Source organism: Astatotilapia calliptera, chromosome 2 (assembly GCF_964374335.1).
Source record: "Astatotilapia calliptera chromosome 2, fAstCal68.1, whole genome shotgun sequence".
NCBI lineage: Eukaryota > Metazoa > Chordata > Actinopteri > Cichliformes > Cichlidae > Astatotilapia > Astatotilapia calliptera.
The window spans coordinates 29,220,585-29,245,164 of record NC_137423.1 but is presented as its reverse complement, the minus strand read 5'-3'; the positions used below and the strand labels follow the sequence as shown (position 1 = coordinate 29,245,164).

The following is a 24,580-nucleotide window of genomic DNA, read 5'->3' as shown; positions in this document are numbered from 1 at the left end:
TGAGTGAGCAGCGTCACTGCATCTAATCAGGTTAAAGTTTATTCAGACCTTATTTTGATTACAGCTTAAGCAATGATTTCTCTTAACTGTAGATAATGTGAAAGATGTAATGCAAGCGGTGTTAATAGGAAAACTTTATTCATCAACCTTATTAAAACAAACATGTCATAAAAGAGTAACTTTATCATATTCACATCCTGTGAAGGATAGGTTAGCCCACAGTTTATGGTATGTATTTATGGTATGTAGATTTATACTAGCTAGATTTCTAGTTGGAAATGCAAATTATTCATTTATTTATATGTAAAATAGCAACATCTCTTTCCAGATTGTTCCTAGTTGCTTTGGGTTTTTTTCCTGACACTACTTTCTAGCAAAATATTAGAACCTATTTAAACTGCCCTCTGTGAGGTTTGGATTATCAGACCAGCACGGGAAGAAATTAGGCTGGTTTACATTAATAAATGCAATTTTTCAATGTTCAGAGCATCACAACCAAGCTTCCATTTTCCTGCATTGAGTTTAAGAGAAGGAGATGCGGTAAACCTACCCTTTAAGCATTCATCAGAACCAAACATATTAAACACTCACATAGTTTAATGTACTTATTGTAGATTATACAAATATACCCCAAAACAAATCTGACGTAAAGGCAATTTTTTTTTCAAAATTAAATGCACTAAGGTGTAACAGGCCTCTATTGATCCGATTTCAAGCAGCCACAAAAAAATGGTTAAAATCACGAGATTCCACGCAAAACGAGCTCATCAGGGATAGAAGCGTTAATAATTGAAGTGCGGCATGACGTCTGTCATTTGCAGAGATTGCTGGATGAAATCTTTCTTCAAGATTTGCTTCACTTTTGTTTTTCATCTGGAAAAAGAGATGAAAACAGCAAACAACAAAGTGATCATGATGATGATGCCAGTGAAAAATCTCACAAATGAAAAATCATCAAAAACAAAGAAACTAATCTGAAGCACTCACCATCCATGTCGTATGTCTTCTGCATCAGCCTGGGTGCAACCATCATGCGACGAGGAAATGCAGCTAAAGTTAACAGGAAAAAACCCATCTGGTGTCATTCACAACAGCCTCACCAAAACTACACATGTAAGAAAAGATCCTTTAATCCGTGTCCTCTACCTCTCTGGCACTCGGGACGGCCACGCATGGTGGTTCCCTCGATGGGATGGCCCTCGCTATCCACGCACCAGCAGTAGCCGGTGGCGTGCCAGCACTGCATTGGCTTGTAGCGGCCCTGCTCGTCACACTGGGGCTTGTATGAACCAATCTTGCTGGGTCCGGGTGCTGCCTCCACCTGGCATTTGGTCTTGATGGTAGTGGCTGAGCGGAGAATATTCAGACATTCGTTTTGGTTTTATTTACCAGTTAAAAATTAAAAAGTCGTTAATAAAGACTGTAAAAAAAAAGACATTTTGTTGAGAGTTTAATGGGAATACAGATCTCAGATAGCTTAGCACAGCTCACAAACATGAAACACGCATGAACAACATCCAATAATTTTTCAACATTTTGTATTTCTTTCTTTTTTTATATATAAATCTCTAAAAAAAATGACTTAAATGCCAAACTAGTGCATACTAGTAAAACAGGAAAATCTGTATTTGCTGTTATAGCAACTATTTGGGTAATAAAACACTTAAAAGTGAAGGAAAGAAAAGTTGAGCTAACCTGACTGAGGTGTGGGGGTTGCAGGCTGCTGCTGGGCCATGTTGAAGATAAGCCAGTAGCGCATCCAGGTCTCAAAGCTCTACAATACAGAAAGTGTTAGATAAGCATGGCTAAAAGGACAGTCGCCATTTTTCATTTCTATTTTAGCTACGTTAGCAATGTGATCACTGCGTGTGACGCTTCACCTTCCACTCGCTATCGTTCATCTGCTGCTTCAGGGTTTGCAGGTTGGCCAGGAAGGTCTCGTTGAACTGAGGCAGCTCGGAGTCCTGTTCAGAGCACGTTCGAGAGCTTACCGTCAGCAACACATCAACACGCAGGTAAGGAATGTGAGGCTAGACAGTGTTTGCAACCTACCTGCATGAGATCCATCAGCTGTTTCTCCACACTGACAATGGCAGTGTTCTGCAGTTTCTGGAGGAAGGGAGCATTCAAGTTGAAATTAATTATTCAACTTTTAAATCCAAGCATTAGCAATTAATTTGAAGCCTTAAATGAATCCCAGCTGCACACAAATATGAACTTTTTCCCAGAAGATGGTGTGCACTTACAGTCAAGGGGGTCTTGGGTGCTGTGGAGTCCTCGGTGAAGTCCATGAGGAGGGGCAGGCTGTTCATGGGCATGGCCATCCTCACTGGAGCCACAGCTGAAAAAAAAAATTAAAAAGAAGAAAAAAAAATCAGCGACAACAACAAAAAACTTAAATAAATGCAAGTACAAGAAAAAGTAGCTCTTTTTATGTCTAAATTATTAATGCTCAGCAGAAACAAATTGAAAAGTTGGACTACATAATAAATAGAGAATTAAAAAAGGAATGTGTTTTTGTTTCTTTGTTTAACAGTATCTCTCGAGACGCCTCTGTTTGAAATCTTGTTTTAATGCTATTAACATAAAAATATCACACAGTTAACCTTTTTCTCCCCATGAGTCACAATAAACTTTCCATTTCTCCATCCACCTTCAAACTCAGCTTCTGTAAAGTAAACTCTCACTTCCCTCCTCAGCGTTCCAGCCCGCGTCCGCCTGTCTAATTAAAACTATCACTCAAAATGACACATCCCCTTAGGGCTCTGTGTGGCCATTAAGGTTTTAGCGCTCGACTTTACCGTGAGATGAGCGGGTCAGCTGTTTGTTAATTCTGTCCGAGTTCTTCTGTAGAGTGTGGATCTGCTGCTTTTGGCTAAACACCGTGTAGGCAGTGAAGACCTGGCTGGCCACCAGCAGGCAAGCCAAGGTTGTCAGACCCGCAATTTTCAAGGCACGACTGTTGGAGCCTCTGTGAGAAATAGAAAAGTATGTGTCACTAAAAGGTTGGAGGTAAATCAGGAGGTTTGGTGGAAGAAATGAAGGACATAAAAAACGGTAAAACAAAACATGGGATTCCAATAAAAAAATTCTTGGTATGAAAGTGACGTGAGGGGATTTCTATAAGTGTGTGACATTTTTAAGGCCTGGGTGAGTCATTTGGATTTTGGACAGTCCACACACAAAAATACAATAACAAAAAAAAGGAAAGCCACAGTTTCCTTTAGTCAAACCTGTAGATGATGAAAAATGATCATGATTAGTGTGTAAAATGTTAATTTACCGCACATTACGTGATGTAAAGGAAGGGACAAATCTGTGAAGAAAACAAGGAGGGGGAGGGGGGGATTGGCCTTTGTCTCTCCTTTGTTTGCCTTTGAATTTCCTTTAAAATTTATTTTCTTTTGTTCCTTTTTTTAATTTGAATCTTTAAAGATATTTGTTTGGTTTTTGAGTGTGGGGGGCAGGAGTTGAAAATGGGTAGGATATGTTGGGGAGGAGAGATATAACATACAGCTGCGATCCAGCTGTCTGGGAATCAAATCAGTAAACCATAAAAAAACAATTATTTTCCATCATGTAAAGAGCAGCAAATCTGGGAAATATATAATTAAAAAAAAATTAGATTAGATAAAAAAGAGTGATCTCAGATCTAATTACTGCTCCTTCTTTTATTTCAGCCAATAGAATGTGAGTATCACTAGTTACTAGGCAGATACATTCTTCTGGCTTCAGCAGGAAGTCATATTCAACTATGATTCAAGTTCAACTTGCAAATTAAACAAAGGTAGATAGGTGTAAAATGATTTTTCTCAAATGCAAACGTATAAGGACAATGTTACTTTTTCATTATTGCTGGAAAACATTAATAGTGAAAGTCAGAAAGTCATATGTTTACATATCCGCTTTTTAAATTGCGACATTAGTCTGTTCGATGCAATTTATTTTTTTATTTGTTTATCATAAATTCATGTATACCGCCAATATAATCTGTGTCGTAAAGGAAAATATAAAGTTTGTTTATCTATTATTTCCAATCAACAGTCCACACAAAACGTTTATTCATAAATCAGATTCTAATCGATTATTAAGTTGTAATTCTTGTAGACTGTATTTATTTCTAACTTGAATTGTTCCCAAAAAAAAGGCATTTTCTTTTCTCTATTAGCCAATAACAACTGCTGCGTCACCAGTTACTAGGCAGACGCCTTGTCCTGGCTGAAAGGGGAAGTGCGGTTCAGTGAAATTAAGAAGTAAAACGAAATGTTTTAAAAGCATTATTTGTTGTAAACATGAATACATACATAAATAATATTATAATATATAATTATAAAAGATAAAAACGAAATAATTTTACTGCTCTTTTAACTAAAAAGGAATAAGTGCAAATCTGAAACAGATAGGCCTACCTTCAAAGTTAAATGTCATAAAATGTATCTTTGCTATTGCTAAATGAAATTAAAGGAAATGTGATACTGCTGCATGTAAGCAACTAACCTTTGGTGAAAAACTTCAGTTTTTTAAATTTATTCTGCTCTATCTGTGTGAGCCAATTTAAAAAGGTGCACTTTATTGAAAATAATAATAATTTTTAAAGATACAGCACAAACAGCTGCTATGGATAAAGTACACTCTTCTCACCCTCTTGGTGCTGCAAGGGGAAGAAGCGTCTCCTCACTGTCTGCCAGGTTTCCCCTGGCCAGGGGTGCATCGTCTGGAGAGTGGGCCATCTGTGTTAGGAGTTCTTTCCGTTCCTTCAAGCAACAAACTGAACAAAGAGCAACACGTCTAGAGCATAAATTGCCTACAAAATGAGGAAAAGAAAACCAGACGGGTTCCACAGAAAGCCTCTCTATTTAAAAAAAAAAAAGAACAAGAAGTTGTGGGACGGATCACTAGCGCCACTCTGATTGGCTGATTTAATAGCATCATCTGTTGACAGAGGCAGACAGCAGCGACATAAGCGACGGTTTAAGATCTAGAATTTACCATTATTGTTTGATAGTATAGTATTTTCAGTTGCCTCTGCTAATTCTAGCAAGTAAACATTAATTATTTGTAAATATAGATAATGCTGCTAGTAATAATACTACAGTAGTTTATTAGATGACTGAATTACTACATCAGTGAAAATACATACTTTAGGTTTCATTACTACTGCACATTATGACATTTAGGTAGTTGTATTAGTAGATAAAGTACATGTTATATAATTGAAAATATTATAATAATATTCCCATAATTACAAATAAAGGCTAATATTACTATTATAGCTTAAAGAATAAAGAAACAGTGAATCAAATCATAGTAATATGCAGTGTTCTTTTAAAACAAAGTTTTAGACATTACAATTACAACAATATTAAGGGAAATGTGGTGAGTACATTTGTCTACTTTTTATGTTGGCCTTTTTAGGAATAAGATGAGACTTCTTTGTACACTTTAAGGTGTTTTCCCCAATGAGGAAACGAAAAGAAGAAATATGAATTACTTGTAAATCTGGTGGACTTTAGAGTAAAAGACTTATGTAAGTAAGTAAAAGTTTTTACTTAATAAAAGTTAGTGCTGAATGTGCTATCAAGGGATTTGGTTTGTCTGCTTCACGTCTCCATAAAGTGAAACAAAAAGAAAAACAGTTTGTTTTTCAATCCAAACCAGGAGACTGGGAAGCTTCTAGAAATCTCTGCATAATGGTCATCATCACGTTGAATGCTTATAATTTACAGCTACCCCTAAAATAATAGTTCATACAAACTCCCACCTGTGGACTGTAATATATTTAAGGACTTATTTAGGACTGCAAAATTTACTACCACACGTTAACATTTTTACAGTCACATGACCTTGGTGCTTATAAGGCTGGGTCAAAATTAGGAGGTCTTTAAGCCAACTAATTATAACCAAAATATTTTTAGGCTTCTTATACCCATAATGATATTTTCAGGGCTGAAAAACATATTTACGCTCTGTTAAAAACTGCATGCACTTCGTGTCACAATTTAATACTCAAGTCTTTATAATTCACTGGAAAAAAATACTTTCAAATGTACATTTTGGTTAAGAAAGAGTTAGTGGAGTGGAAGTAGAGTGGAAGTGAGTGGCTAGTTAAAACAAGCCAGCATCAGAAAGGTGTCCTTTTATAGTAATGCAAAAAAGAAAGTACAGAGTACAGGCCACCTTTGGTAGCACTAACCGTCCGTTGATGTTTGCAGGTGTTAGTTTATGCACAGCTCTCTTGAGGTCCCACCCCAGCAATTCAATCAGATTGAGATCTGAACTTTGATTAGGACATTTCTTTTTTGCCATTCTGTTGTAGATTTGCTGCTGTGCTTGGGATCACTGCGATGTTGCATGACCTAGTTTTGTCCGAGCTTTAGCTGCCGGACAGATGGCCTCTCATTTGACTGGAATACTTCAGTATACAGAGGAGTTTATGGTTGACTCAGTAACTGTAGGTGACCAGGTATTGTGGCTCCAAACCAAGCCCAAATCCTCTTGCCAACTATGCTTGACAGCTGCTATGAGGTGTTTGTGCTAATATGCTACGTTTGCTTTTCACCAAATGTGACTCTGGTGAAACATTTCTACTTTGTCCTTTAGACAGACAAGACCGTTCAAAACAATCTTGTGGTTTGTTCAACTTTCCAAACTTAAGCTGTGGTGACATGTTCATTTTAGAGAGAAGAGGCTTTTGGCTGGCAAAACCTTAAACAAGCCATACTTGTTCAGTCTTTTTCCAATTATACCGTCATGAACATTTAACATGCTAACAGAGGCCTGAAGAGTCTGACATGTAGCTGTTGGCCTTTTGTTGTGTGCAGTATCTGAGCATTGTACTGACTGACCTTTAGGGTGTCTTTGACGGGACTTTCACACCTGGGAAATTTGTAGTATTGTGTTACAAGACACAAACGAATGCTATAAAACCATCAAACCACCAAAACTGCTGTTCTAGAGGTGATCAGACTGTTTTCAAGCAATTAGCTTTTAGCTAGCAGCAACACAAAGTTGCTTACACTCCTTAATTCCTATGGATGGACTTCACAGGACTGCATCCAACCCTGGAAGAAACTTCCCTTTTCACAAGACTCTGTGAGCATTTTGACACTAGGCTCATCTTCTAATCTCAGGGGTGGATCTACAGGGAGGCAAAGGGGGGCAACTGACCCAATGCTGTAGATCCGTGCTCCCCCCACCCCAATTTTCTGTCCCCAACTAATTTTCTCAACCTAATTGTCTTTGTTTTCTTAGAAGAGATCATGCACTTAATAATTTAAAGTGTTTTGTGGATATTTTGTTGACATATTCATATAAATAATTTCCCCCAGGGATCAATAAAGTATTCTGATTCTGATAAGGGATTCTCACAACCTTCACTGAAGAGGTATGTGCCACCCTGCCTAGACCTCTTGCCCCCACCCAAATGTAGAGTTTTCTAGATCCGCCACTGTTTAATCTTGTTTCCATATTCTTATATAATCATAGCATGAGGTAGGCTTTTGCATGACTTTATTAAATGAAAGAGCTGTTTATGTAAAACAAACAAACAAAAACAGCTGGAAGCCAAACAGCAGAGAAAGGAGAGGAAAAAAGATCCAACTACTGAAAAATACAGTGGTGTTTTATTTGCAAATTAAAAAGCACCGACAATATTAGTTACACTGTAAAAATTATTGACAACAATTACAAATCTTTATCATACAGTCCAGGAGATTAGTACCATCGTTGCTGTTATGTGTTATCATTTAATACTTTATATGGAGAGACTCAGTACCTTTGTACAACAGTTGGCAGTGAGAGGACATGAGAGGAAAGAATCTCAGCGACACACCTCTGCACAGTGAGGAGAAAAATAAAATAAAATAAAATAAAAATTTCCACACTCCCCCTCAGTAGAGCACTGACATTTCACACAATGGGCTGATGGAGAGTGTAAACCCAAACACATTCAATAATTTAGGTCTACAGAGGGTTTTCGCATTATTTACATTATAAAGTCACCGTCATGTGCATTGTTATAACATCAGAACATCGTACAAAACTATTGCAAGAAGAGCAGCTTTTTGTTACCTACGTTTGACATCTAGTTGCAGTGGTAACACCTTGACCGACAACCAAAATGTCTGAGCGGTCTCTCTGGGCGAACTGTTGGTTTGCCGGGTGACTTTAAGTGTTTGTTCTGTTTTTAAATAAGCAGAGTCAGCTTTTAATCTCCCAAACAAAACCTTTTCTATTGAGTGACATGAAACAGAACATAAGAAAACATAAACAGCTGTGATTAAAAAACAAAACAAAACAAACAAACAAAAAACAACAACAATGCTGACACCAGATTTTGAGATGCACAATCTTCTGAATCTTGTGGGACCAGAGTGTGGCGTTAACATACAGTAGCTAGCTTATGATCTTCTTCTTCACAGATTGTAGTAGGAACAATTTCGTGAGTGTGCTTTCCAGTAACCTTTTATCTTCAAACAATGTGCTTTCATCACCCGTCCTATGTTCCTGCTGTAGCCAATCAAATGGTTGTAAAACTGGCTACAGAGCATGCTAAGCTGAAAACAGTGTACGCAACTGTACTGTACATCTGGCCCATATGAAACCAATGGCGCTAAAGTGTTTAATTTTGGTACATTCTACAGCAATGCATTGCCATCCGCATTACAGAGACGTTAAAATCAAAGTAAAGGAAAAAAAACACTTTAAAAAAAAAGAGCCATGAAAAGTCCATGTGGTAATAGTTTAAGGAAGATTCTTGTCCTGGCACTTGTAACGTGATAACTAGATTCTACCAAGGCCTATCAAATAAGGCTACAACATGCAGCCTAAGTCAAGACTTCAGACGTCCCATTCTCCCTTCATACAAACACGTGCATCAAAGGCATTTGGAACCAATGTCTCTCAGGCGATCGGGATATCATCCATTAAGCCTGCTTTAATGTGCTCCTTACGTGAAAATTCATTGGCGGGGACACAGGTGATGCTCTCCATCACCTGTGTCCCACAACTGAAATTTCAGACTTTATTCCCTTCCTCTGATTTCCAGGAAGAAGTTCAAGTGATGATAAGTTTGATTGAGGAGAACGGCCATGTGATTATCAAACACCGACAATTCCTCGTGTGCGTCCTCTTGAGTCTTCCCCGGTCTCTTCTTCAGTGCACACCGTTAAGGCTTCCATGTTCCTGGTTTGCTCACTGTTGCCCTATTTAGGAAGATCACAGTTGAGTCTTGAGTTGTATGCGGATGTCTCATCCTCAAATCTCAGTCAAAACAAATTGGGATCTTCAACACTTCAGGCCATGAGGCCAGTGAGCCCCAGCAGGGAATATTAGTGGTTCAGTATGAGGAGGTGTGGTTTTCCCCTGTGGTGCTGCTACCTGGTGTGGACCAGCTCTTCTCGGAGCCAGCTTGGTAGAGGCTGTCCCATCCTGTAGAGCAGCTTAGACAGCTCAATGTTATGATCCCTATAGTACTCCCTGAGGAACGCCTGGGACTGGAGAACGCAAAAATAGAGCAAATATTAAACTAAAATATAGCAATTAAAAAAAGATCATACTATAATGTGATAATTCTTCCTACCTCAGGGTCCATATCAGGGTACCTGCGTCCTTTACTCTTTCCTAAACACTTTGTCTTCCCCCCCTCCAGCAGCTGACACCAAAAACCTTTTTTAGGGTCGAACCTGGACGTAAAAAACACAAGAATACACTGAGAAATAAGAAACGACTATTTAGAATTTCAATTCTAATATTGAAAATCTAAAATCTCCCCCCAGTTACTGTGTTTCCGTCATATTTTCTTTGCTCATATGTCCACGTGCTGTTTTCTAGCGCGTGGACATATGAGCATGTTTGACGGCTCCACAAATAATCCCATTCCAATAAGCAACTTAAAGAAGTGTGATGTTCACACTTAGAACTTTCAGCATGTATTTTAGGAGGGTGGGAGAAATCTTTTTTTGAGCTGACAAACCTTCAAATTAACCATGAGACAAACACATTTTTAAAAGCCAAGTGATTTAGATTTTTTTTAATGTAATGATTTTTTAAATGTCTTAATTCTTTACTAGCGGGAGCTGTTGATAGCTAAGGTTTTTTAATAAGCTAATGACTCAAATCCCATCTTTGTATTTACATTTGAAGGCAGGAAAGCTATTAATGCAGCTGCAAGTTCATCTGTAAACTTGGCAGCTGAAAGCAACATGCTGGGATGAAGATACTTACGCTAAGATCTTGTGGTAGTTGATAATGTTAGTGAGGCCAAGAAACTTCTGGATTTTGTCCATGACTGAAGCAGGCTCGGTTTTCAGCATCTGTCCATCCAAAACTAACACCTGGGAAACAGTATGTGAACAGGAAGAGGATAGTTGGGTATGCAGAAAGCTATAAGACACTCTCAAATTAATAATGAGCAGAGCTGATAAAGGAGTTTTAAGACTGATACCAGTTTATTTGCTCATTTAAGAATCAGGTTTATCGGCCGATATTTCCTTTCATATGACGCATAAACAGATTTCCATAAAGTTTGATATGCGTAGTTAATTATGAGTCTTTACTAGGATAATATGGCAATGAAATAAAAAACATATCTTATTTAAACTTCACATGAAATTGTGCTTTACGATCTGCCCAACTCTGCTTGGACCAGCTGGTTGTTTGGCGTGTGGAAACGTGTCACGGACAGGAAAGTTGTGTAGTTCCCTCTAGTGAGCAAACTATGAACACGAACACTATAAACATGGTTGAAGAGAGATCCTCCAGCCACTTCTTTATTTTTTAAATTCTAATTTCTCAATAGGACTAACATATTGGCCAATATATTAGTCAAGCTTTAGAAGTATTATTTATTATAAATGATCATATTTTAGACCTACAAGTCTGAATATAATGATCTGTTAGCCAGAATCCACCAGAGCTGACTCTTATGGACGTTCTTGTTCAGTAATGACGCTCACAGTTAATCCCGACTCATTGTGCAGCTTAGAGATTTTGAGCAACAAGTGTTCACTTTGCTGTTGAGTGTCCCCAAAGAGCAGCTCTCTTTCTTCAAGGTCACCCGCATTTGAAACACTGACTATGAGGAATACCAAAGAGAGAACAAGCCACCCTTACCACAAGTGATTTACCATACCTACATTTATACAACCTGAGTGTTAAATTCATTTAAATTCAACTATTAAATTAGTTGTATACTTTGTAATTAGTTTAGCATTTTTATTCTTTGATTTTATTTCAGTTTAGTTTAAGTGTGTTTGCTTGTTTTAGTTTAAAGTTTTGCCAAATTAATAAATAATAGAAGGACAGAAATATTCAATTATTCTGTATTCTTATTTTATTTTTGTTAGTGTTCAAAGTCCACAAAACCTTTTCAGGTAGTTATCTTTATTTTTTCATAGTAGTGGTAAAGTTTTTTCACATCTAGCATTGTTTTAGTTTGTTATAATGACTTTGGGTGCATCTGCACATTTCCCCCCCACTAAACAAAGCATCCTCCCCTCGGTACCTGGCTGGAGTGGTAGAAATTAAGCCAGCGCTCCAGATGGATGGCATACCAGCCTGGCACCAGACAGCGATTCTGGAGGACCCGTAGTTTGACAGGAGCATCACGCCCTGCAGTGATGACGTTGTGGAAAGAATATTTCAATGCCACTGGGTCATCGTGGGCTCTTTGGTGCTGCATACAGACACAAAAGGTGAAGAGAGTATTTTAATTGGGATGAAATAATTCTCTAACTATAATACAGCAGCGTTTATTCAAAAGTTTGGAGATTAGTGGAGTAGCAGGTCACCAACCTGGTACCACGAGTAAGCTCTGTCTGCTGGGCTGATGAGGATGGTGATGATCTTGGCTTTGGGTAGGAGAGCTGCAGCCCTCTGAGCTGCCACCTCAGAGTCAAAGTAGTTAGCACTCTTCTCAAAGTAGTAGTCTGAGCTAGTATTGGAAGGCAGAGGGAAGTATTCCATATACCTAATGCATTAAAAAAACACACAAAAACACAGCAAAAAAATTACAAGCAGCCAGAGTTGATCTGGTCCAATTTGCAACCTGCAGATAAGGATTATTTCTCTGTTCACTGTGTGGGTGATTGACCATGCACAACAGCTTGGCACCCCGAGTACAAAAAAACCATCACTCTATAGTGTTATACAATGTTAATATTTGGGCAGCCCACTCATAGAAATTTCCAGCCTGCCAAGTAAATTTTGTGTTGGATTGTTTTCAGATTGTCTGCAGTGGCGCGTGAAGCTTCACTTTAATGCTGCTCGAAGTCAATTAAACCTGCAGGAAACTCAAAACAGTGACTTTTTTTTAGATGAATGGGTGTTAATTGCGTTGCTGGTCTTGCTCTCGGCAATGTCACAAATGAGTGGATTTGTTGTTGTGAGGTGGCGTCGTTTGCTTTTTTTTTTTTTTTTTTTGCTTTTTACTAACAAAGTGAAAATAAATTGTTCACTGCCGTTGCCACTTTGTGTTTTTTTTTCTTTTGATTTAACTGCAAATGATCTAACCTGTGCTCCTACCTACACATATGGGAGAACGTAACTCCAGATGCAGGTGCAGCAAAGTTGTGAAGCAACTGTGACTATAATTACAAGTGAAAACTGCCTTTTTCCACTCACAGTCCAGCGTATATGCCAACACGCCGAAGAGGGATGTTAAATTAAGAGCACTGTGAACAGTTGCTGTCAGTTGCTTCGATGCTGCAGCATCACACCAGACAAGGGGGGGGTGGGGTGAAAAAATGTGAACATTAATTATATTATGGGGATATTTCTGACTCGTGAAGTGTTACTTCCCACTGCACAAAAAAGAGGCGAGTGTAAAAATACATACCAGTCAATGCCTCTGTGGTAGTTATGCCCATTGAAGAACTGGATCTCCTCAAAAGTCTCCTTGCTGGGGTAGTTACTGGTCAGATCAGGGTGCATGCCAAGAAACAGGTAGAGTGCTGTTGTCCCTGAGTGAAGAACAGCACAGCAAGCGTCACTGACATGATGAAGATGGTGAGAGGAAGAAAGAGGAAGTCTCTAACAATATAATTAGAAAGCAGATTTAAGTGTAATGTAACAGACATCTACAGTCAACCACGGTGACAACCTCTCATAAGATAACTTCTGCTTTTGAACTGAATGGCTGAATGTACTGAGTAAAGCTAAACATGTATATATTGTTTTTTCTGTATATGTCTGAAATAAAGATACAATAACAATGGCAATCGTCACATTTAATCACTTCTAGCTATGTCCTGTAGAGGGTGTTGAAGTACTGCTTCTCACCTGTCTTCTGAGGACCAATGACGAGCAGTTTGGGGAAGCGGTCACATGTTTTCTCTTTGGACCAGATGTCCTTGTGCCTTTTGTCCTCGCAAGGATCCTGTAGCCAACAGAAAACACATTGAAAAAACATCCAGTGTTACAAATTTTTAACAGATATGAGAGCAACCAAATGGTGAAGTGGCCATCATTAAGGTATTACGCACAGGCTTTGCTTGATTTATGACACGGCCTAACTTGGGAAAATCTAACTACACGTTGCAGTGTTGCAAATCTCAACAATTGCGATAGGCCTGTGCGGTGGTGATATATGGTGTATACTGACTACAGCAAGGATGATACCCCCGTAATGGGCTGTAATTGTATCTAGCCTGCTCATTAAGCTATGCAATAGCTGCCACTGTGAACATATGCTGTTTTTCTCATTTTCATAGCTCTAAGAATACGTGCGCAGACTTGGAGCAGGTTCTGGAATCGTCCCTCCTTTGTGAGTTTCAGTAAAATATAAAAAATAAGGAATATTACACTCAGTATGTTCTTTTCACCTGCCAGAGGGGATCTCTCTCAGATGGGAACAGGCTGAAGTACTTCTGAGCCAGCTGGACAGGCGGCAGGGTCTGCATTTTCAGGTTGGTCCATGTTTTGACAAACATGACCAGGCTTTTGAAGGTGTATAGGCCGAGGCGGTCGTTCCCATAGTTGGACAAATGGGTCATGAAGATGCTGATCTGCGAACGGAGAGGGAAACGTGGAGAGAGAGTTATAAAAGGGGAAGAAGACAAACAAAATATGGTCTGAACTGAAAACGTGGTAAACTGTGTACATTATGTAACTGTCTGTGATTATGTGAATTTGACAGGAAATAAAACAATTAGTTGATTAATTGATTAGTTCATGAACAGAAAATGACAAACATTTAGTGAGTCCAGCTTTTCAAGTGAGAAATGTCTGCCTATGTCAAACAAAAGCAAATCCTAACTCTGGTACATTATTATGAGCACACTTTGCCAACAGTACTACAGTACTGTGAAAAAGTCTTGAGCCACCTGTCTTTTAGAAAAATATTTTGCTTCCAAGTAGCCAGATTTTATTGCAAGGTTTTATGAAGGTCTTTCACTTTTTCTTACCATTATCAGAGGAATGTTCTCAGAGGAATGACACTAAACACTGACCTATGAATCATTCAAGCACAAAAAGGCCCCGAACTCAAGTGATGAACCAGTCGAGCCTACACATAACATAAGGCAACTTAGCAGTTTTGAAGTGCATCTTCAGGCACTTTGTTACTTTGTGCAAAAATGTGCAAGATAAAAGAGTTTTACACAAGTAAAATAGTATTCTTGCAACACAAATGTGATTTCCAAAGAGCTATCGGCATACCTCACCACAGTGTACAGTGTGTTCTTTGAAAACCCCAAAGCAAAACATAACAAAACAGTTTAAGGAAACTAGATAACTGAAAGACAAAAGAAGAAGTGGTAAGCAAAAATGGTAAGCAAAATTACCCAAGAACTGAACTGAAAAAAGGTGACAAAAGGTCTTACAGGGTGATGAACTGAAACATAATTTTTTTTAATTTCAAATCACTCTTGAGACGTACGGAGGGGGTCAGGAGCCCAACACAATGGAGACTCTGTCATGGTTCGAGGGGCTGGGCTCTTGTCAAAAGTGAACTATGAACACAGAAATGTATCGACAGATTTGGATCCACCATGTGATAGCATCCAGAAAGCATCTGATTGGCAACAGCTTCCCTTTTCAGCATGACAAGAAACGCAAACGAATGGACCAATGCAGTAAACGGTCAGAAAAACAAAAACAAAAAATGCAGCACTATCAGTCATGGATTGGTCCAGACCTCAATATTATTGAAACAGTGTGGGAACATCTTAACAAAGGACATAGCAAAACACAGCCAACACCCCAAAATGAGCTTTGAATGTCTTTCGAGAAGCCTGGAGAGCTTTTCCTGAAAACTACATAAAAAAAGATGACAACAGAGCTTGCCTAACAATGTTTTGCCTGATGTGGTCAGTCTAAAATTTGACCTCCGCATGTTTTCAAATTGTACAAACTGTGGTTTTGCCCCGGATACTATTTTCTATTTATGCTTTACTGCATTTTCCTAGCAAAATATAAAGAAATGAGGGGTGGTTCGAGACTTTTGCACTACATTATTAAAAAAATAAAAATAAACATATTAATCACAGATGAATGACTCTGACATTCATTACTATCACTATACAGTATAATAGACTTTAAATATTAGAGCATGCTGCCCCAGTTCTCAATAAGCCACTAAAACCTTCAGATGAACTTTTCCTGGATCACAGTTAATTATACGCAGTATGAGGGAAAAGGTTTCGAGCAAAAGAGGAAGTGGCAGTTTAAAAAAAGAAAAAAAAACTGTTGAAACAACACTTTATAATTATGTGACACAAACAAGTCTCACTTAAAAAGTAAAGCCTTGCAAAAATTATCTTCAGACCAGACTAACCCATTTATATCATCTCAAACAAAACATGCTGACAAACACAACGAATTCTCAACACTGTTTTTGCTCCAGCGACAGAAGCTTTCGCAGCAGAGTAAAAAAAAAAGAGTGCGCTTGATGCAGACATCCCTGTGTGACTCACCGACTAGTCATTGTCCCGTCCCTCGTTTAAATTTCAATTTACACCGTCAGTAAAACGGTTTTTCCAAGCTCGCAAGACTATCGAGGTGCTGTGCGGATGTGTAATTGACTCACGGGGTTCAGAAGAACAGTGAGGAAGAGCTCTCCACCATTGATGAGCTTGTCCAGCTCATTCGGACTGCCCGGGTAGTCTTTGTAGAAGATAGTGTGCGTGAAAAGACCACAGGTCTGTCTGGGCAGCACCTGCGACACGAACAAAAACACAAAGTCACCAAACCAAGAGCGAGGAAACAAAAAGGGAATGAAGTTACACACTCACGTTAAAAAAAAAAAGGATCATGAGAAGTGCATTGTCACAAATAAATACACACCATCAGCCCTCCGCTGAGAGCAGAGCGAAGCTGTCAGTACTCCAAGCAGTTACCCCACACATTGTTTGCTTCCAATAACATTCATATTATGCAGCTCATCTAGCCAAGGCAAACCTCTTATTCACTCCGAGTCTATATGGAAATTCATGGAAATGCGTTTACAGTTTGGAGTGTCAGGGGAACTGAATATCAATCATCAGTAAGCAGTGGAGACTGTCCATTCAGACTGCTCTATCTCAAGGACAGGAACAGAACTGTGGGACCACACAGGCTGACTGAATGCCAGCACTACAAAGCAACTGGACTGAGGCTGCACTGCCTCTTATCAGCAGTGAAGGTCAACCTGGGAAAGAAATGGATAAGATCCCCCCTTCACCCACCCACCTTTTAAAACCTCCTGAATGTATTCTATTCATCTTTAATTTTGCTCTCTTCAGCACCAACTCGGATCCGAAGCTGAATAAAGTCAAGTGTATTTTTCTTTCTGGTTTTTTTTTTGGAGGAGGGAGTGCTGACATTTCAATGATTGCTGTATGCAGACACTCGCTATGCTGTTGCCAAGGATGTCAGTCTCCATTATGCTGCTGAGGCCTCCTAGGCAGCGCAATCTAGACAGGTGTCTCATGCAAGACTGGTTCACTTGACTACATTATCATTTGGCACTCGATAGGAAATACAACCAAGCAGGACTGGCCTTTTGCAGGACTCCTGATTCCAAAGATGGAAAATAATAACACTGTCATCACAATTATCATCTAGGAAAAGCGGGCACGCTGAGAGCAGTAGATGAGGGGCAAAAGAACAGGTTGAAAAGAGAGTTGGTCATAAGAGAGGAATAAATATAAAAGAACTGAAGGAGGAGGGGGGAGTGATAAAATATGTAAATAGTAGAAGATAAATAGTAGAAGAGCCCCCTGAAAGGGATTATTGGCTCAGAAGGTAATGGATGTTGAAAAGCCAAGTGGAGAGAAAGCTAACAAGCCAGAGGTAAGAAGATAACGAGGCTTTTTCGAATGCCTGGGTGTATGAAAAGTTGCCTTACACTGATGCCGCTATGGATGAAACCTCGCCGGAAGCGAGCAGGCTTTAGATGCGGGTACTCTTCTGTGCTGGTCACCTTGATGCCCCACACCTTCTTCCAGGCGTCGTACAGCTGTATGTGCACAGGGTAAACGCCCGAGTGGTGAGGAGCCACCGCGTAGCCCATGTTAGTGGGGATCCCCTGCTCCTGGGGATGAAAAAGAAAACGAGGCGAGGTTTAACGACACCCGTCAAGCTCTGGGGATATTGAGAATTGTCTGAATTTGAAAAGGGTGTCTGCGTTTTCTTTGCTGTATTCACACTGACTGTATAAGCAGAAGGAATTCACAGGAAAACAATGCAGCATGTGCAAATTTATGCAACTAATAACGGGCTCGCTGTTCTGTTGCTCATATTACACCATTTAAGAGCTCTACCAAACCTATAATTTCCCGTTGCTGCTGTGCAGTTAAATCTTAGACTTGTTTTTTAACTGTTAAAGGGGTCATAGAAGATGCGTCGCACGTGCTAACATTGTTAGTGGAGATGGAAATCATTCTTTTTGAACAAGTTCATTTTTATGCGTCTCTGTTTGAGGAGTGAGTGAGCGAGCAGTGAGGAAGGAAAGAGCAGCCACAGCGAGATATTAGATAAGAGCCGAACGACGCCTCAGCAAGCCTACTTCCACAGCGTCTTCTTGCACAGAAGACATGCAGGTCCGAATCTTCACATCTGATTAAAATTGCACTAGTTTTGCATTCTTAATCAAAACAACGCAAGACTTTTTTTTGGCTACAGGCACAGATGCACCAGATGCCCTTTTGTATTACAGACAAAACAGCTGCTCGAGGCACGTGTGCCGCTAACTGAAGTGAGCTTCAATCTTTATTGTTTTTGGGTTTTTTTACTTGCAAAAACGTCACCAGCTCGTCCGAGACTGCCTATTTAAATCAAAACAGCAGGATATGCAAAAGATAAGGCCGATCACTGTGTTTACTCAAAACAGCGATGTGACCTTTACCCCCAAGCTGACTCACCATGGCAAATTTCTTGTTGAGCAACATCTGCTCGGCCAGCACGGACTGGTTATGAAATAGATGGGGCTGCATGTGGCTCCACATGTGAGGAAACCACCAGAAATCCTTCACATAGGAAAGCAGCAGGTCATCTCCCAGGTCCTCCTCATCAGATCCTGGACGTAAGAGAGAATAGCATGGGAAAGGAAGAGGGGGAGATGGAGGGAGATGAACGGGGTTAGCGCAAAAATGAGGGGCGGTGGGTTATGAGGAAATTGAAGATATAAAAATGGGAGATGACAAAGAAGAGGCAAAGGTAAAATGGAGCGAGTGATGACAGGGAGAGGAAATGAAAGTCAGCAAGGCAAAGGGAGAGACAGAGTTCAAATATTAGAAGGAAGCATTTGAGAAATGAGAAGCAGGAAATGGACAAAGTCAGGGCATGACAGAGAGGACAGAGAGGAGAAGCAAAATTAAAGAATATGAATCACGACTTCACCAGCTTGAAGTTTTATTTATTTTAGTTTATCTCAGCAACTGGCAAAAGTTCTCGTCGGGTTGCATCTCACCAGCGTGAAAGAATTTCCCTGAGAAGCCCAGATTGAAGGTGAAGTTGGGCACATGGGTGCGCAGCTCCCTCTGTGTCTCCAGCAGGGCCTGAAACAGTAGGAGGAGAGGAGGGTGAGTCAATACACGATGCGCTGAAACCGGTGCACGAGCGCATTAATGAGAAAGCGCGAACACCCGTTCGGTCTTGTGCCCACATGCATATTTTATTCTGAAAGTTTCTTTCGGTAAACATCCAGCATCCACTCCCAGTTGCCTCACTCCTCTCCTCCATTCTGTTTGATATTTTGCTCTCCTCTGATTCGGGTGTTTGTTTCATTTGATCTCCGTGCTGGATGAGGCTCCCAGTGCACACCCCCTCTCTCTCGCTCAGATTTCTCCATCATGTCAGGGTGTGATGCGTCTCTAAAAGCTAGCTGCTGCGCTGCCAGTGAGGGGGGCCTTGATGCCTCTTCCATAACTTTTTCTCATACCCTCTGCCTCCACATGTGAGGCGAGCCTGTTCTGCTCTGAGGGGACGCAAGCAAGGAGCTTTTCAACATTCTTTGTATGTCTCTGGGCCCCTGAAATATTCATTGCTGTGGAGCTTCTGTGACAGTGTGAGCAGTGGGGCCTGTCAGCTTTGAGCAGCCTACTGGGACGAATGCATTCAAAAGGAGTAGAGGAGTGAGAAGAAGGGGTTTCTGTATGACTGGCAGAGGGTAGAACATGCTATGTGTGAGGCAATTTTTTATTTTCCAGCAAAGGGCTGTTGAAAAACAGCGGCTGATGAATAGATAAGTGGGTTCAGTTACTATTCTGAGAAGATGTTTTTCTTTTTTTAGCACTTTGAAACACAAACTCACCTTTACGTCAGGCACCTTCATGCGGGTACCCTCTCTGCCCACAAAGATGTCATCTATATCCACAAGGATGTAGCGCTCCAGAGAAAGCGAGAGTCGCTTCCCTGTCAAAAAGGCCACAGCGTCCACAAACACCAGCTTGTGCAGCCAGAAAGCCAGATTGTTGCCGAACAAGACCCTCTGGATGCCGTCGTGAAGCCCCAGGTCCTGCACCACTGACGGCAACAGAGCAGCATTCTGCCCCATCGACGCGACGCTCTCAGCTGATTGGGTCTTGGCCAGTAACACGGGTTCGTATGTTGAGTGGTTGGACTGAAAGACGGTCCAGTCATCTCCGGGGAGAGGACCTGGCAGCGGCTGCCCAGATCGAGTGATAAAGAGAAGCGGGGACTTGGGGTTGACCGTGCAGTCCTTCAGACCCAGGTTAGAGTGAAGAAAGAGGGGGAAGCCTTTCAGCTGTGCACTGAGCAGGCTGTTTTCATTGGCCTGATCAACACAGAGAGACAGAGACGAGAGAGAAATCACACAGATTCATCATACACTGGAGTGATGAAGACAGAAATGCATTGGAAATAATTCCCCAATTTCTCCAGTCATGTGTGAAATAAGGAATGTCAGGCCTGCTCAAACGTGAAGGCATGAGGCAGCTTCTACCTGCTATGCTCAATCTGCTATGCCCTGAGATTGCAGTCAAAACGAATAACCTCCTGCTGTGTTCTCAAAGACTCTGAGACTGAGACTTCAGCAAAGGCTTAATGAAATTTCCCCGCCAAAACTTGCCATTCCCTGATTCTCTCTTACTTCATCTTGCACTTCAACATAACTCTTCCTTAGAATTTCAACACAGTGTTTGGGTGTTAGTTAGAAACATTAACACTAATATACACTGTGCAGTGTCCACATGATGGTGATTATATCTAAAGAAACGTTCATTTGTTACACTCATTTACCTCGAGGCTGTGGATGTAAATAAAGTGATTACCCATGTCATCTAATTGATTTTTCTTTTCATCACATCTTATCAGAAACTAATATGAAGAAAGTGATACAAATACTAATTACAAATTAGGCCTGCTCTGTGAGGTAGACTGCATTTAGAGCCTGTCTGACATTAGATTTTTGAGATTGACAAAATTACAAATATTTGGTGATTTAAAAGTCAGATTTTTTTTTCTTTTAGATGCACAAAATATAAACGCCTTTCCCTAACGTTTGGTATGTGCAGTCATTTATGAGTCCCTATTAACAAACCATAAGGAAACCATTTAAATATAATCTTGTTTATGTCGTGGATTACTCGTTTACGCTCCGCCCGACTCTGCTCCAATCAGCCGTTTGCCGTTGTGTTCGTGGCCGATGCCGACAGGGCAGAAAACTTGGCCAACATTTCAGTCAAGCTCGAATTTCATTGAAAAGGAGCATTTTATTCTCCGCAGACTACACGTGACAAAAAGTGTATTCGCTTGATTTGCTGTATGATTACTTACAGTCACTTCATGTTGCACAACTTAAGTCTTCCTTTAGAAATACAAAACAGCGCGTGGGTGTTAGCGAGAAAAGTTGACACTAACACAAACTGCGTGGTGTCACGTCACCGTTTTTCCCATTCATGTGTGCAAACTATACGTTACATCTCTGATCATATTTAGTAGTTTTAAAAATCTAATAAAAAACAAATCAGCTGATTTTCTTTAACCATTCGTTCATTCTGGCTTCTTTTGCCCCGCATCATTTGGAGTTAAATTACCCCGAGGCTGTAGATAACAACTATTGCAATGCTTAACTATCTAATTGTATTTATTTTTCTTTGTATTTTATCTTATCAGCACCTAATATGTAGAAAAATAAACAAGCACACATGCAACATCAATTTCCTTTTCCATATATCAGGCGTGCTTTATGAAGGAGATGAAGCCTCACTAATACACAGAATTTTTATGATTTCCCTAACAGTTGTTAGATGTAGTTATTTATGAGTCTTTATTAATATGAGAAAACAATATCGATATATTGGCAAATGGCTAATATCAGCCACTATATCAGTCGAAATATTTTATTTCATTTAAAAAAACAACTATTTTATTCTGCACAGACTACACATGACCAAAAACATACCATATCATGTTTGCTATACGGGAAATTCTACAGTGTGCAAAACTCTGGAGACATGCTACTCGTGTTCACGGTCATGTGAACCCTGTAGAGTTTTAACTGTAAACAACACAGAGTTGTAAATCACAAATAATCCAAATAAACTTTGTAGGGCTACATGAAAAAAGTAGCCAAAGCTAATTACAGATGCAGAGCAGATGCAAGTCCACTGTTGTACAGCTGGAGTCTAATTAGAAGCAATGCATCTGCGTCTGTAGTGGACTTCATGTGTATGTAACAAACTCGCTGATATCCATCAAGGAAAGGCCAAAACGGGACAACGACATCAATCATGCAGATGTGTAAGTGTACTGGTTGCTTTCTCTTTCTCCTTGTGGTAAATTCTGCCAGGAAACCATGACCTGCCTAAAATTTCTTCTACATCTCTAGATCTTCTGTACATGGCTCAGAAATGGTGATTAAAACCATAACACCTTAGAAGAAAGAAAAAAAAAGCTGGCCTTGGGCAAACATAAGCATCTACGGATTTACTGATCTAGAGGAAAAAGGAGAGAGCATGAGAGAAACACAGAGGGAGAAGGAGGCTGGGGAATGCATGTGTAGGTTAAAACAAAGCAGAGAAATAAGACACTGAGGAAGAAAAGAGAAGAAGGCCAGATTGCAGAATAAAGAAAAACATTGATACAGAGAACATAAGAGAGACAGAAGACACTGCCGTGGGACAGAGTGATATTGAACCAGGCAGGTCTTTCCAACTCTGTGAATCCCATCTCCTTAGAGACGGTGGAGCCAGATGGACAGGGCAGAAGGTGTGAGTGAGAGAGGGGAGAGAAAGGGGGAGGCAGAAGGAGTGTGGTGTTGTCCTAACCTTGAAGAAGCCAATGATGCCTACTCCATATTCCACACAGTATTTGTCCAGCAGCTCTCGGTTCCAGGCGTCCAAGTTGACATACTTGAGAATGTTCTCATAAATAACAAGTGTAAAACGCCCCTTTTCTTTGTCCGTCAATGTGGGCATGTCCCCTTTGCCAGGAGAGATTTCAGTCCGGTACCTGAATCGGCCAGACTCCAAAATGGCCACAATCTCCTGCCCCAGTTGAGAATATTGGCTTTCCACAAACACCAGGACAACAGGTTCTGTCCTTGTCCCTCCAGGATCTGCCCCAGGGCCCCCTGAGACAGGCCGCAAAGGCAGCAGTCGGGATGGAGTGACCCTTGGGTCATCGGTGTCGGCGGATGCTCCCTCGGCTCCGGATACACCCCCTCCTGATGGCTCCAGCTCCCGCTTGACGCCATATAGGAAGTAGGCTGAGATGAAGACGCTGACGGTGCAGAAGAGGAAGAGAAGTATCAGCGAGGTCTGCAGGGGGAGGAGACGGACCTGCCGACGGAGGCGGGTCACACATCCCAGCATCGTCTCACGCCACACCGCTCTGCCGCGCCGGCTCAGCAGCACACCTTGGGGGACAGTCTCTCTCTCGGTGTGGATAGAGGACAGCGAGCAGGGGATTCTCAGAGCAAGGTCAGCCTTGTTATGGAGCTAAATATAAGAAGCATTAAGATAGCAGCTGCAGGAGCTACTGGAGAAAGAAATGAGGCGGTTTTGGTTCTCCCTCATATTGCAGCACTGCTTATGTCACCATGGCAAACAAATAAGGGGCCTTGGACTGCTGGTACACACTTATGCCTCGCGGGGAGAGCTGGCAGGCCGAGTCACTGGTGGAGAAAGATGATGGAAGACTCCATCACCTGTCCATCATGTAAACCTGTCAAGCATGTCCTGGCTCGATTTTGCTCCACTCTTTTGATTGGAGAATAATCTCTTGAGGAAACAAAGGCCACGCAGGTCATCTCAACAGCATTCCCCCAGGATTAAATCTCCTGACCTAGAAAAACGGCAAGACAGAAGGAAATAGCGTTAAACTCTAACAGCACAAGCATCAGCTCCTATAGAACAAACAGCATATCCCGTTCTTTTGTTGAGTGGGATTAGCCGTGTGTGGGAGATGTTGCATACTGGCAGTGCCAGCACTCCAAAAGTTCGCTCCAAAGTAGTCCTTGCATTCACCTACACAAAGTAAGAGCTGCCAGTTTTCCCCTACACACACACACACGCCTAACCCCTGTGTGTGCAAACATAACACACACACACACACACACAAATCACCCGCTCACGCAGCCTCCACACAATCAATAGGCAAAATTTGAGTGACAAAGCTTCAGGGTGAGCCAATTCCCAGTTCAGCTCAGAATTGTGTGACTGCGTGCAAGTGAAGCCATCACCCATGGGGACATTCGCCTTCTATTTCTCTCAAATCCGCACAGTATCGGAACCAAAACGGAGAGAAGAAAGGAAAAACAAGCCGATGGAAGGGAAGCGATCCAAGAGCAGAGGAGTGGATGGGAGTGACAGACAGACCTGGCAACAAAAGGATCCTTTACTCTTGGAAAAAATCCCTTATCACACTCTATATACATTTCCATACCCTCAGCAGACCTAACATAATATACCAGCCCTTTAGGCAACCTCCATCAAGCCAAGTGTGAAAAGTAAAGCATCCAGCATGAGAATGGTATGAGCGAGTCACTTACAAAAACATCATTTCTCCATTAAGTCTCCTGGTGGAGAAATGAGATGGAGCATCATTACCTTTGCATGGAAAATGGTCTGACCATTAAGCGGGAAGAGCTATTGCACCGTGCACACATCCCTGTGTAAAAACCATAGATGCTGCATTAGAG

General features: G+C 40.8%; 2 protein-coding genes across 2 annotated transcripts in view; both read right to left on the bottom strand.

Moving 5' to 3' along the window:
* cd74a (CD74 molecule, major histocompatibility complex, class II invariant chain a) lies at positions 1 to 4,872 on the bottom strand. Its single transcript, XM_026192379.2, has 9 exons — positions 4,642 to 4,872; positions 2,802 to 2,971; positions 2,247 to 2,341; positions 2,053 to 2,109; positions 1,881 to 1,964; positions 1,696 to 1,774; positions 1,147 to 1,347; positions 988 to 1,050; positions 1 to 873 (listed from the first exon to the last, which is right to left on the bottom strand). The coding sequence occupies exons 1-9, from the start codon at positions 4,728 to 4,730 to the stop codon at positions 857 to 859; spliced, it is 855 nt and encodes a 284-aa protein (XP_026048164.1). The 5' UTR covers positions 4,731 to 4,872; the 3' UTR covers positions 1 to 856.
* Positions 4,873 to 7,600: 2,728 nt separating this feature from the next.
* The window catches only part of LOC113036185 (bifunctional heparan sulfate N-deacetylase/N-sulfotransferase 1), a 48,947-nt gene continuing 31,967 nt past the window's right edge, over positions 7,601 to 24,580 (bottom strand). Inside the window, exons 2-15 of the mRNA XM_026192339.2 lie at positions 22,707 to 23,724; positions 19,730 to 20,212; positions 18,887 to 18,974; positions 18,339 to 18,493; positions 17,324 to 17,509; positions 16,025 to 16,153; positions 13,821 to 14,003; positions 13,279 to 13,375; positions 12,836 to 12,959; positions 11,794 to 11,968; positions 11,504 to 11,674; positions 10,225 to 10,334; positions 9,581 to 9,683; positions 7,601 to 9,494 (exon numbers count right to left, since the gene is read on the bottom strand). Of these exons, the coding sequence (XP_026048124.1) occupies positions 9,375 to 9,494; positions 9,581 to 9,683; positions 10,225 to 10,334; positions 11,504 to 11,674; positions 11,794 to 11,968; positions 12,836 to 12,959; positions 13,279 to 13,375; positions 13,821 to 14,003; positions 16,025 to 16,153; positions 17,324 to 17,509; positions 18,339 to 18,493; positions 18,887 to 18,974; positions 19,730 to 20,212; positions 22,707 to 23,252 (2,670 nt within the window). The 5' untranslated portion in view covers positions 23,253 to 23,724 and the 3' untranslated portion in view covers positions 7,601 to 9,374. The remainder of the gene's footprint in view (positions 9,495 to 9,580; positions 9,684 to 10,224; positions 10,335 to 11,503; positions 11,675 to 11,793; positions 11,969 to 12,835; positions 12,960 to 13,278; positions 13,376 to 13,820; positions 14,004 to 16,024; positions 16,154 to 17,323; positions 17,510 to 18,338; positions 18,494 to 18,886; positions 18,975 to 19,729; positions 20,213 to 22,706; positions 23,725 to 24,580) is intronic.